General features: G+C 38.1%; 1 protein-coding gene across 4 annotated transcripts; it reads left to right on the top strand.

The window, feature by feature from the left end:
- Window positions 1–426: 426 nt before the first annotated feature.
- Window positions 427–14,329, top strand: UBA3 (ubiquitin like modifier activating enzyme 3). Of its 4 annotated transcripts, none has more exons than XM_035337729.1 (18): window positions 427–575; window positions 713–754; window positions 3,470–3,590; window positions 4,522–4,602; window positions 6,558–6,640; window positions 7,202–7,282; window positions 7,928–7,971; window positions 8,248–8,312; window positions 9,004–9,159; window positions 9,287–9,389; window positions 9,728–9,841; window positions 11,290–11,343; window positions 11,809–11,845; window positions 11,926–12,007; window positions 12,647–12,747; window positions 12,869–12,932; window positions 13,034–13,088; window positions 13,564–14,329. In XM_035337729.1, the coding sequence occupies exons 1-18, from the start codon at window positions 556–558 to the stop codon at window positions 13,650–13,652; spliced, it is 1,392 nt and encodes a 463-aa protein (XP_035193620.1). In that variant the 5' UTR covers window positions 427–555; the 3' UTR covers window positions 13,653–14,329. The 4 variants fall into 4 exon arrangements, with proteins under 4 accessions (XP_035193620.1, XP_035193621.1, XP_035193622.1 ...); XM_035337731.1 differs by having other exon boundaries at window positions 460–586; XM_035337732.1 differs by having other exon boundaries at window positions 547–565.
- The last annotated feature ends 70 nt before the right edge of the window (window positions 14,330–14,399 follow it).

Below are 14,399 nucleotides of genomic sequence, written 5' to 3'. Positions count from 1 at the left end.
TTGGATTCTCAGAATTTAATTCAGGAGCCCGAGGCCAGAACTGGCATCCTTCTGGGCCCTGCTCCGTTGCTGCCCACCTCTGAGCTAGGGAGCCATTTCTTGTGGGGGCTCTGGGGAGCGATGATGGCTGCACAGTGTGCCCTGAGGACAGCTGGAGAACGTGGCCGGGCTGTTCCCTGCCCAGACAGCACTGGGAAGAGGACAAAACCCCTTGAAACCATAACAGGGGGAGCCGCCTGGCAGAGACACAACCGAGGCTAACTCCATCACCACGTTGGTTTTTGGTCCCGCAGCACGACCACCCCGCACGCTCCTTCAGGACACCCGGCGGGGAGCGGCAGGGGCTGTGCAGGGGGAGCCCTGCGGTGCCCTGGCCAAACGTTTCAGGGCGTGTGAGGGGCACGGGCCCTGGCGGCGGTGCTGGTGCGGGGGGCGCTGTCCCCGTCCCCCTGCTCCATCGCCCCGCGCCCCGCTCTGGCGGAGCGGCGCCCGTAGAGGCGGCGCCATGACCGCGGCCCGGCGGGGCGCGGGGCAGTGTGGGAAGGAGAGGGAAATATGGCGGATGGTGAGGAACCGTAAGTGCCCTGTATGTGCGCGCTCGGCCGGCCCTTCCCCGCGCTTCCCGGGGACGGGCGGGCCCTGGGGTCCCCTCTCCCTCCTCCCCGGTGCGTGTAGCGCGATACTGACCCTTCTTTTATTCTCTCTCTTTTAGGGAGAAGAAAAGAAGGAGGCTAGAGGAGCTGCTGGCCGATGGGTTAGTGCGGGGCTGCGGGCGCCCGGCCCGGGGCAGGGCAGGGGCAGGCAGCGCTTGCTGAGGGGCGGCCGGCAGGGGAGGGCGAGGGGCGCTGCCAGGGGGACTCAGGACAGGCTGTAGGGGAAGGGGAAAGCGACAGGGCGCTTGAACGGCGAGGCCTGGGGAGAGGAACGTCCCGGGAGGGGACCGAGGGGCTCACCCGCACCGGGGGGCTGGGGGCCCGCAGCTTGGCATGGGGGAAGGCTGGTGTGCTGGGGAGCTTGGGGACAGGAGCCGGGGAGCTGCGCTGCTGGCCGGGGAGGGCCGCTAGGCTAGAAGCAGCAGGCTCGATTTTGGCCGCAAATTAAAAATTGAGGCTGCGGAACCCGTGCTTCTGCTTCTTAAAAGCCTAAATTCGACGCGTCCTTCTTAACAGCCTTAGAAAGCTGACGTGCAGAAATCTTTAACCTCACCTGCTTCCATCCCTTAACCGTTCCCTTCCGTCTCCTCGTGGCCCTCTTCCCAAAGATCCCAGAGCTGACCCCAGCGGCGGCCTCGCAGGCCCTGCATGCGTGTGGTGGTGCCAGGGTCACGGCCAGCCCTGGGCATGTTGGGCTGGGGGGGTGCATGCCAAGCCCCCCAAAAGCATGGGGTGTGTGAAGGCGGCAGGAAAAAGGCTGGGCCTAAAGCAACCTTAGGACTGTGGTGCTCTGATGGCTTAAAACAAGATTTAAAATTATGCGGTGAAACAGATAAGGATTGGGTTAAAATCTAACAATGCAAATAGTTGGTTGTGCTGTAACAACACATAAACAAACCCTTAAAAACAATCAGACTCTGAAGTTAAACATAAAATTTTGGGTTGTGTCAGTGATGTTTTTCAGATCTCCACGATGTCCAACCCTGTAAAAATCAGACTAGTGTATTCACAAAAGTGAAACCCAATCAGATCACTGTAACACTAGGAAGGAAAATACATGTCTGAACAGAAAAGTGGCACAGCTGCTTAGTGCCTGTTTGTATGGGTTATATGGAATGATTAAAAAATGTCCTTAATGTCACCACGCATAGCTTCTGCACTTGTTTCTGGAGCAAACTAAAACCAATATAAGCCACACCGATGCCATATTATTTGCAGAAGTGATTGTTTTAATACACGTCCTGAAAGCTGGTGTAAAATAGATGAGTCCAGGGTTCAGTGCAGAACTGTTACATTTATTCACAGCTTCCTAAGACCATTTTTGATGTGAGTTGTGAAAATGGGAGGAGGTAGAATATCAGAGGTCAAAAGGTCCTCTATAAACTCATTTTTTTTAGTACTTGTTTAACTGTTAATTCAGTAAGTTAACTTACGTAAAACCAACAGTTAAACCTGAATGAGTTCAGTCAGCAACCAAAATATAGGCAGATTATGTTGTGTTTATTCTTGCACTTCAGTGAAGTTTTTCCCTGTTACTGGGATTCTTTTGCAAAATGTAGACCTGCAAGGTAAAGTCGCTACAGACGTACTGTTTTGTCCGTCTTCGGAATTCTGTGAGGACCAAGGGTTTCACTGTCTAGATGATGTCACTACATTTTCATTTTATTTTGAGATGAGATACAAGGAAGTACTAAATTCTAAGCATTACTCAACAACCGTTATTGATACAAGCGTTCTTCATATTTCTTCATAGGAGGAAGCAAATAAAGCTTCTTATCAATGATGACACGACCTTTCCTAGTTATGATTTTCAAAGCTCTTTATAACAAGCTTAGTTTTGTATTAACACAGAACATATTCATATTCATGAACGCTTCACGAGTGGAGCTTGTGCTTAAAAAAGGGAAGTGTGCTGTGCTATGGAGAGGTTTCTTTTGTGTAGGAGGTGATCTAACATTAGAAAATTACTTAAGTGAGCTGATTTTGAACTATTCCAGTAAGTCTTTTTAACAGTGTAATTTTATAGTTATGTGCTATTAAAAGTGACCTGCAAAGGGGAAAAAAGGTACTGGAGTGTTTCATGTAAAATTCTGTCTCTATAATTAAGAAGAAAATAACTGCAAACTTACTTTTTTTTCAAGTTAGATTGCCACTATTAACAAGCTCGGGAGGTGGCTGGAAAATTGGGGTGTTACAAATTCTATGGTACTGATTGAGGGTGAAGATCATTCAAGATTAATACTTTTTAACAGTTGTTTAAATAAATACTATGAAGACTCAGAGGAGATAATGTTGCGCTGTGTTACTGTTACTTATTTGGTGCCTCACTGCAGTAACATACTGATAATTCTAAATATGATTTGTGAAGTTTCTTAAAAAGTTTCAAAAATAAAAGAATACAGGTGTTGACTCTAATCTAAAAACAACACACTCAAAACCTAAAGGGACAATCTCTTTTTTTGTGTCCTCTTTAACTATGGGGAAAATAAAGGTACAAAGCGTACACCCTTTTTTTTCACTTCAGGTCAACTTTTACTAGTAACAGCTAAATCAGGGGGATTTATTGAAATGCCTGCCTGTTTTTTTTTCCTCTACACGTTCATATTATTGTCTTCTAGTTCCACAAATAAAACCCACTCATGCAAGTGTCCATGCGCATAAATGCCATGCATATGTGATGGACATGAATATGCGGATACATTTGCATGAATGGTCAGTATTTTAGGTACTTTAACCGTATACAAATTAAAAAGTGCATTTAGAGGTGTGGCTTTCTCTCTACAGTTTTGCAGCTGAATTTACTATGTTCTGTGCAGAATGGCTGTTGATGGTGGGTGTGGGGACACTGGAGACTGGGAAGGTCGCTGGAACCATGTAAAGAAGTTCCTCGAGCGATCTGGACCATTCACACATCCTGGTTTCGAGCCAGGCACTCAAGTGAGAAACACTTACTTTCAATAAAAATCTGTAGTTTGTGTTGGCAACTAATGTAAGAAGCTTCGTTAATTGACCACCAGTGGTGTACGAATACTAAGATTGCATGAAGAGTGTGTATTTGAATCAAATGAACAATATGATTCTGAAAGAATGTATCGTATTCTTTTTGTAGGTTTTTATTTCCAGATTGTACGTGGTCAAATACAAGCTTGCTGTCATACGTAGAAATATATACAATATATAGCACAACATAAGAATTACACTGTCTTGGAGTTCCATATGAAAAATAACAGCATTTGCCTCTCAGTTTTTAAGTAATTAGATACAGTAAATAATTTATTGTATTTAAAGAGGGAATTAAGCTTAGTATGAATATGTGCAGAATTGGGAAAGATAATATTGGGAAAGAACTTGTAGGTGAATGTAATATTAAAGTAATGTTCCATTAGTTACTAGTTTGAGTTTAGGGTCTGGTAGAACAGTTCACAGACACCAATTATCTAGTTAAAATCCTCGATTCTTGGCCAGCGATGTTTTCTGTCTGTTTACATTTATTTTTATTATATATATGCAAACTTTTTGGAGTAAAAACCTTTAACTGAACCTTGTGCTTAAACTGAATAATAATAGTAAAGGCGAACCTTGCTTTTCATGGCTATATTAATACAAAGAGAATATGGACATCAAAATGGGCTGGCTTTTCTGTAAATTGGGATGTAGGAATCACGTGAACACAGCAACTGATTAAAGTCCGATATGTAATTACTCCTGCAAGCACAAACTGTTTTATTGATCCAACTTGTTTTATGTGAAGCTTACTAGGCACTGAAAACATTTGATAACACAGTTGTATTACTTATGAAACAAAGGACAAATCATACTTTTTCCTATTTAGTCTATTAATTTTTTTTTTGTTTTATATTTTCCACAGGCTCTTGAATTTTTGTTAAGCACATGTAAAGTACTAGTTATTGGAGCAGGAGGATTAGGATGCGAACTCCTGAAAAACCTGGTAATTACTCAGTTTTCATCCTTTGTTTCTTAAAATCTTTTTTCCTTGAGGAAGTTATCTTTTCTATTTTACTAATTTGACTTTTATTGTATATAACTAAATTTTTAAGTCCTAATCAAGGTATAAAGTACGTAACTACAGAGACGAATACTTTGTTAGTGAGCTTGAAAGGTGGTAATCTAATGTAGGCCTTTTTTTTTTAGCTATCTAAAAGCTTGTTGTGAGGAACAGCATGATGCTGCTTATGAAACGTAGACAAAGGTTCATTTGCAGTCATAGATTAGGCCTAACATTGGGAATTTTCTCTCATGAGATCAAGGGAAATTAACTATATTAAGAACAAATTACACTCTTAAGGCTATAAGGAAGTGTTGTTTGGAATACAGTAACTAAAACGTATCTTTCTAGATGCGAGGTAATATTTTAAAATGACTTAGTGAGCTAGTAAAGAGTGTAGTATTAGTAGTCAAAGCTGAATTTATTTTCAGTTCTGTTTACATGTTTGGATGAATTCAAAGTGAGGTTGGAATTGCTGGAATTATGTTCTATCAAAGTGAGACTAGTAGAGCCAGTCTTACTCTGTCTACGGTCACCTTCATGCCATTGGAACCCATCGGGCTTGCCTGAGTACTGGCGCTCAGGTTTTCCAGTTCCTCAAGATCAGTAAGCCTGAGCTTGCCTCCACAGCTGCATCTCTGTTGCTGAATCCAGTCTATGTAATGGAAGCTTTATTGCATCAGACCAACATGCAGTGTCCTGTATGGAAACTGCTAAGGAGAAATAAAAGTATAAGACCAGGGAAAATACGCTGCAGATTAGTTTACTTGGTACAGCATTAGATTATAATGGATTCTCTCCCTGTGTGCTCTAAGAAGCAATTTTCAACTGTTTAAAATGCAGCCACAGGATTGTGTGGTGTCAGACATTTACCCGATGAATGTATGAGTTTAATTTTCCTATTATTGTGCTTTTTATCCTCAGAACCTCTCTTATTTGTCATAGTGTATCACTGTACGATCCTATTTGAGTTCAGCAGTTTAGACTAAAACTATACCTTTCCATGCTTCTATTCATTAATAATTTCTGTCCTTATGGATTCAATGGAAAATGTGCGGATTGATATAGTAATTTAATATGAAATACAATTTTTCTCTAATCTATGCCAGCATTTTTATGTTAGTACACTTTACTACAGTTTGTGTACTGGTATTTCACTATTCCACAGATTATCTCCAAGCTTGAGGTGGTTGATAAATCAACAGCCTCATCAGGCATTCCAGATCAATTAATGTAGGGGTTTGGGAGTTCCAGCACTTGGGAATAATCTTGTTCTGGTTACTGCTCTGTTACTGTTCTGCATAAGCAAGGTTTAACTTGAAGAGACTGTGACAACTCCAAGGCAGTTTTCTTTATTTGAAAATTTAATGCTGGTGAACCTCTGCCTCGGGCTAGTGTGTTTATTGGGACAAAACAAACTAAATCTGTTGATAGCTCATTGACAGGAAGGCTTTGTGTGAGATAAGGGATTTCATAAATCTGCTGCATACTCAGTTCCCATCTTTCAAAAAGATTTTAACTTTATTTCCTCAGATTCTGCATTTTTTTCTGATAGCCACTTTTGATTTACTCCACTTCTGAGGGACTGTTGCAAATTCCCCTTATAGATGAACCTACTGTTGATGGAAGTATGCTATGATTAGGTAGGGTAAAACAATATTACATTGAGTAGAACATTATCTTTGACCGTTGAAATGTTACTAATTCCATCTGTCTATATATCAACATTAGCAACCCAGCATTTTCACAAAGAAAGCCAATATGCCTGTCTGCACAAGGAACAAAGAACTAGCATGTTTGTTCCTTCAAAGGTTGCCTCTTTGCCATTTGGAATGAATCTTGGAGCACTGTAAGCATTTTGTTTCCTCTTAAGTGAAGCTGACTCTCTGTTTTCACAGGCACTGTCTGGTTTCAGACAGATCCATGTTATTGACATGGACACTATAGATGTTTCTAATCTTAACCGACAGTTTCTGTTTCGGTAAGTGATTTTTTTCATGATTTAACTTTTTGGTTTTGTTTTGTTTTTTAAGTACCTAAACAATATATGTAAATATGGTCATTATTTTGTTTGAACAAAATGTCACTAAAGGTTTCTGAACTTCCACATTGCAATAGTACTTGCAATTAACTAAATAATGTGTGTTTCCTTCTCTTTTTGAGAACTGTGGTGTCAGTTTCATTATGAAGAAAATTAACATACATTCCATACCATTCAGATACAGTTAATGACAAAGGGAGGAAGTGCCAAAATATACCAAAGTATATTGCATGTGGATTGAGATATGAATTTCTCTGGCACCCTTTTCATCCAAGCAAATTGAAAAATTGTTGTTTTTTTGTTGCTGGACTTAGATAACTCTGGGGCTCTCACATCAGATGTTTTACAGGAATGCCTTAATATTATCCATATTAATAAATTGCCTTATAGTAATAATCTTATAGTAATAATTAGTCAATTCAGTATCTGCAAGACATAGACTCTCAAAAGATTGAATGTTATTAGGGTAGTGCATTGGAAATTACTTTGCTTTTTTTCCAGACCAAAGGATGTTGGGCGACCAAAAGCAGAAGTTGCAGCGGAATTCCTGAACAGTCGCATCCCCAACTGTGCTGTTGTACCGTATCCTTTTATGGTGAAGTAAGAGCCCCAAAGACTTCAAGAAAACTAGAAAACTCTGTAGGTGGTAAGAGTATCTAAAATATTTTGCTGCAGTCCTCTTTTTCCATACAATAAAGAACACATACATTCTGCTGATGGTTGTGAATTCATAGAGAGGCATTAGCATAGAGAAAATATGCATGGAAAATCAAGTCTAAGTTTTAAGAAACTATTTTGTATCTTTCCATTGAGTCTTGTTATTCAAATTAGATATTTTAATTTTCATGGGAATGTTAGAATTACAAGTTTATTCACCAGTGTTTTGAGCATGTACTGCTAAGACGTTAATTTATAAACATAGAGCAGCACTGCTGATAGAGAACTCTGTGAGAGCCTCTATCCTCTGTGAGAGCCTTTCTATTCCTGAATAGTTCGGTCTGCTGAGCTTTCTCCTGTGTATGATTATGACATTGTGTCCCTTACTTGTTTTACCAGTTGCTAGAGCTTGTGGGAAATTTTGTATCTTCCAATCACTTAGTTTTAAAAGAAAGCCTCATGTAAAATTATTGTGATAAATTATATAATGTTTTGGCTTTAGGTTAGCAAATGGAAGACAGTAAACTCAACTGTATTATAAGTATATTCCTTTATTGTGCTTACATTCAGATATTTTAAAAAGATTCAAGACATGGATGAAAGCTTTTATCGACGTAAGTGGTATTTGGTTGCATGCCAAACAACTGCAATTGTTGCTGCTTGCTGCTTTTCCTGCTAGCTACATTGCTGATTAGTTTAGCCTTCTACAACATACTAAATGTATACTGGTGAAAGATGTAACAAATAGACAAAACTCAAACTTACACATGACCTAGGGCAGATGGTTGAACTATGGTCAGTTCCTCTGGAAAAGTTATGGACAGAATAAAGTGGTTGTTTTAAGAAGGATGCATTAGTATATTCAAATAACACTTTTTTTCCCCCCTTAGAGTTTCATATTATTGTTTGTGGGCTGGACTCGATAATTGCAAGAAGATGGATAAATGGCATGCTGGTAAAGCCTTCAATCTTTTTAAAGCCTAGTTATTGCTTGAGTATATATCACTAAAATTGATTAGCTTTGTGCATTAAAATGAAATAAGAGCTGTTGAAAGTCACAGTCTTCTGTACCTATTTCTACTTTATCGTTATTGTGAAAAGGATCAAGTGCATGCTCTCTCACATGCCTTTTTCTTGAGGAGTGTTCGTCAGTGTTTGTGCAGTGCCCTGCAGGGGTAATTTAAAAGTTGGTGTACGTTGCTGAGTGTCCTGTGCAGTCAGTCATGTTTCGAAATCCATAAAAATGCAAGTTGCACAGCTTCTCCGGATGATCTCATTGTGAATGTTTTGTTCATTAGCTAAGCAGTACTCGCATTTCTGAAACTTGTAAATGTTGTCTTTTGGAGCCCCACTGCTGCGAAGTAATAGAATACTGGTGATTGAACCAAGTTCTTTCATCATTGAGAATCTGTTTAAAAAGTAATTATGGTTTACTATAGGGAAATTAGAGCATTTATTGTGTGTATGTGGAGGGGTTGAAGATGGTACATAGTCTTGTACACTGACAAATAAGCAGTGCTTTATAAACTGTGGACCCTTAAAATAGCCAGTATTTTAACTATTCAGTTTTATAGTGCACCATTAAGTATAAGATCTTTAGGATTTTCTTCCAACAACTTGTAAGAACAAACACTTTTATTCGTTAGATGTCATTTTTACGTTATGAAGATGGTGTACTGGATACAAGTTCCATCACACCTTTAATAGATGGAGGGACAGAAGGTTTCAAAGGAAATGCTCGTGTGATTATTCCTGGTATGACAGCGTGTGTTGAATGCACACTTGAACTTTATCCACCACAGGTAATTTCCATTGGTGTTTCCATTTTGTTTATATTCCTCTTTCTGGTTTGCTTGTTTCTTTTCCCAGCACTATACATAATGTATTCAATCTTTTTTCCTGTTTTTCTCCTTGTCCCCGACCACTCAGGTCAATTTCCCCATGTGTACTATTGCATCTATGCCCAGACTACCAGAGCATTGTATTGAGTATGTCAGGATACTGCAGTGGCCGAAGGAGCAACCTTTTGGAGGTAACTATTATATTGCATCGGTGCTAAAGTAGTATTTATCATTGTAACTAATTTGCTTTGAGTTAGGCGTACACACTACAATCCAACCTTCTAATCATATGTGACGCATTTGTCCTATTGCAACTGAGCCTCCTCTGAGACGGTGAAATATATAAAATGTTAGAACTTATGATATTTTTAGAAACTATATTTTGATATTTAAAGTTTCAAAGTGTCAGGTTTTAATAATTAAACGGGGTACTGATTTTTCCACAAATAAAGAGAATGTTTTTAGGCCAAAGTAATGTTGTATTTCTGAAGAGGTCTTACAACTGCAACTTGTTTGTAAATTGCTGTAGAAGGTGTTGCTTTGGATGGAGATGACCCTGAACATATACAGTGGATTTACCAGAAGTCTTTGGAAAGAGCATCACAATTTAATATTAAAGGTGTTACATACAGACTCACCCAAGGTAAGTGTATGGCATTTTGCTGAGTTTGTGGTGGTTGCAATTAGCCTGGATTGGCATTCTTTGTGTTCATTGTGACTAAGCTGGCAGCTCTTATGGGAAAAAATTGTTCTCGTTTCCCTTACCGTCTTAAAACAAAAACAAGCAGCATGTTTCCTGTGCCAGCACAAATATTTTATGATGAATCAGATGTTTAGGTATTCATGATGAATCAGAGGAACTTATCTGGGACAAAACTGAACATTCTTTTTGCCATTTTATTTTTAACCTGGAGCAGCTCCATGGTTTGCATTACACTGTGACCACTTCTGCTGTGTCAAAAAGTAGGAACAAAAGAACGTGATTGCCTCTTTTAGCAACAGCAACAGTTTATGCTGCTTAAAACTATATCATCTGTTCTTTACTGCTGCGTACGCCTCTGTTCACATGCAAGTGCAGAAGGCTGCTGCTCATGTAATCAGCTTCTTAACTAAATAGAAAAGTGGAGAATCTCATACAGAATCTCCAGAATTTGTAATTACTTATATCTCTTTGTTGACTTTTAGTACAGAGAATGGATTTGAAATGCTGGGCCTGAAGTGTCACACTTGAAACCTCAGTGTGCCCTTCTGTCCTAGAAGGGTGAACTGACTCCTTGAGTATCTTTCTCAGATTCCACCTATTGTATTGCAGATACTTTTCCTTGCAGCAGCTTATATTGGTTTATTAAGTAGTAGGTTTTTGGCACAGATAAGTGTGAACTCCAGTTCTGAAATATAATTATATAAATGGGAATAGCTCCACAGCTTACAGCATTTCAAGATAGCTTCAGTATAAAGTACACAGCAGAAAGAAGGCAAAGATTGGAGTTTTTATGCATGTTTTCTCAGGTATGAAGGGACATAGGAAGGCTAAACTGAGAAGCCAAAAGAACTTATAACTTCTTAGGAATTTGTTGGTTTTTTGGCCATCCTGAAAAAAAAGCAAACCTCTGTTTCAGTTGTACAGACTTGTACGCATAGGAAAGCTTGCTTTCTATTGGTCTTGTGTGCTGTTTGACTGGATGTGCTCAGTAAGAAGACTTGGATGAAAGAGCTGATACAGTTTGGCAAGCCTGTACTTGCACAAGGAATACCAAAACCAGGTTTCTTTATTTATTTCCCCAACTAACTAGTAATAGAACTGAATTTAAAATTAATTTTAACAAATAATTTAAATTTTTAGAATGGCCTCAGTAGTTCTCTTTGTGTGATACCTTCTTTTCTTCAACTTGCTTTATCCATTCCTAAAATACAAAAATGCCAACATACTTGAGCAGCGTGCCATTATACCTTATTGTTACAGAAATTCTGGAAAGTGCTTAAAATATCTTTGGGTATACCCTTCATACCCTTCTGTAATTATTCTAGCTAAAAGTAATGTTTCAGTATGTTTTTTTGGAAAAGACAAAGATGTATGTTTTGTTTTTACAGGGGTTGTTAAACGAATTATTCCAGCAGTAGCTTCTACAAATGCAGTAATTGCAGGTATGTTGAAGGAAACAGGATATTATTTCTTACTCGTTTCACCTCTGCTTTATTGACTTTGGATTTTTGTATGGTATGAGTTTGGAATAGAGAATTTGAGGAGGATAATATTAATTTTTAAAGGGGTTAAATTTATTCTTACAGTTTATTTTTTTTTCCCATGGAGAAACTGCATGTGACTCTGTATGAATGTAAAACTCATGTCTGATGGGGAGTGAGCAAAAGCATATGAGAGTGGGGAAAAAAATAATTTGAAAACACGATATATAAGCTTAACATAATTTTAGATTAGTGCCAAATCTATGATGAACTACTTCTAGGTACCTGTAGGTGTTTATTTTTTTATTTTTATTTTTTATTTTTTGGTGACTTCTTTGATACAATTTTGTGCACTAATCTCTGCATGTTCTGAGATGGAGCTAGAAAGCAAAGGAATTGTTTTTTTGTTCTTTTTTGTCATTCCAGCTGTTTGTGCCACTGAAGTTTTTAAAATAGCCACAAGGTACCTTATTTCTTATTTATAATGTGCGTGATTTCCAAGATAAGGACATATACTAACACTAAATGTATTTGCCATTATAGTGCGTACATTCCTCTTAACAATTACTTGGTGTTCAATGATGTGGATGGATTATACACATACACATTTGAAGCTGAAAGAAAGGTTAGTGTCATTAAAGGCTTACAGGGTTATTTCCTTGATTTTTATTGAATTTACTGCAGTTTGTATGTGTTTCTGAAGTTCTAAAAGCAGAAATTACAATGTTACTAGTCTGGTTATTTTTCAGAGTATTATTTTTAGCACGTAGCATTTTTTTTAAACTTAAGTAGTTTTGAGGTGGTGGTTTGTCCACTTCGAGTAGGACAGCAGGACTGTTTAATTCTAAATCAACAGATGGGTTGTTTGGCATCCTGACAGTGAAATGTTTTATTGTACAAATCAGTTTAGCAAAAACTATTGCATAGTATATATAATGTCATATTTAATTTTTGTCCATTTAGCCAAAAATTCTTAACATTTGGAAAAGTAGCTTCTGATATAGGCATGTTCTTCATACAGCTACTTCTGTGGTGCATGCTGACGCAACACTGGGTTCTAAATGGTTATGCTACCTGTGGAGGAAAACAGTAGTTTGACTTGCTTGAAAGTGAATCGTGAAGATTTCACCTGTTATACAGTAAACACAGTTTACAGCATAAAACAAAATCTTAAGAACATTTGGAAGAAAATCTTCTCAAAAAAAAAGCTTATGACAATTGTTTTGAAAGACATAACCTGGTCTCCTGTGCTGCTTTGTTGTAGGAGAACTGTCCAGCATGCAGCCAACATACCCAAAACATAGAGATTTCTCCATCAGCAAAACTACAGGAGATCTTGGATTACTTGACAAATAATGCTTCATTGTAAGTGTGCAACTATTCCGACTTATTTGATAATTTTAGGTAGTTTATAGTTTCAAAGATGTATTTTCTACTTGCATTTTTATCTAATTGTCTTTTTTTAAAAAATGTTTTATATACATAGGCAAATGAAATCTCCTGCAATCACAGCAACCATGTATGGGAGAAATAAAACACTTTATTTACAGGTAATCTGAACCTGCTTAATTTTGCTTTATAATCTTATTTTGTTTAAATTTACTTGCCAGAGTTTGAAAGGAAATGTTTTGGCTTTATTTTGTTGTTGCAGACAGTAGCTTCAATTGAAGAACGAACAAGGCCAAATCTTTCTAAAACACTAAAAGGTAACGTGCAATTTTCACATGGAGATTGCACATACTCTTCTAAATAGAAAGATGTTTTTTCAATGTCACCCCTCTGTATGTATGGCATGTGTAGCTTTGTTTTGCACTATACAGTAGAATGTGCTTCATTACCCTTTTCCCATGCAGTATGCTTTTCTAGGGTTGTTCTGGAATGAATTTTCAAATTGCTTCAACGTGCAGCATGGAAAGTTGTCATCTGGTGAAGAAAAACTTTGTAACAAAGCAAGCTGATAATTTAGGTAGATTAAAGGTACTTCAGTAGTGGCTTCTATATTTGTTGAGGAAGTCTGTTAGTTTCTCAGCTGAGTCAGATGAACGTTAGTTTGACTAGTGAGCTGTTTGCAGCTTTATTTCATCATATTTATAGTTTGTGTGAATGGCATTCATAACTTTAAAAAAACAAAACAAAAAAAAACATGGGTTTGCTGTATGTAAACTTTTCTTTCTGTTTCAGAACTGGGGCTTGTGGATGGCCAGGAACTTGCAGTTGCTGATGTGACTACACCACAGACCATGTTGTTCAAACTTCATTTTATCACTTAATTTACGAATAAATAAAGTGCTTATACAGCAAGAGAAATCTGTACCCACCTTGTAAAACAAATGTACTCCGTGGATGTTAAATTAACCGGAAATGTTCATGTTAGTACTAGCATTGTTGAAGGTTAGGTAATGCAAATGAATCACCGTATTTTGGAATTGTACGTAAAAGCCAATATTTGGTGGATTATATTGTACAAATACTTAGTAGTGTACAGAACACTGATGTATAGGAATACACTTTTTTCCAGTTTTTGTTGTCAAAATGTTAATAATACTATCAGACACGTGGAAATTTTAGGGTGGCCAAAAGTCTTGTTTTTTTAAAATTGAATGTGTATGCGTATACATACATGCAATGAGACCTTCTAAAAGGAACCACAGCAATCTGATTTAAATCATAGCACTCCTGCATGCTTGCTGAGTCACCTTAAAAGCAAGAAAGAGTAATGAATTAAAATGAACAGTTTCCTCTTATTTGACATTGATCTGATAAATTGTATGTAAGGTATTAAGTATGGAAGAGCTTACTTTGCAAGGAAACTCGGAAGGATGAAATGAACAATTGTACAGGAAAATAGCGATATGTATATTTGCAGTCACCAAACAGCTGCAGACTTATGTACGAGTATCATTGGTGCTGTTAAGGTATTTATTAATAAAATAATAATAAAAAAAGAGTCCTTAGTTTGTGGTTTATCAGCGGACATTGAAGAGTGGTTATAGTCTTTGTTGAATAACCTGGGTCAT

Source organism: Oxyura jamaicensis, chromosome 12, assembly GCF_011077185.1.
Source record: "Oxyura jamaicensis isolate SHBP4307 breed ruddy duck chromosome 12, BPBGC_Ojam_1.0, whole genome shotgun sequence".
NCBI classification, from domain to species: Eukaryota; Metazoa; Chordata; class Aves; order Anseriformes; family Anatidae; genus Oxyura; species Oxyura jamaicensis.
This window is presented reverse-complemented; position numbering and strand designations above follow the sequence as displayed.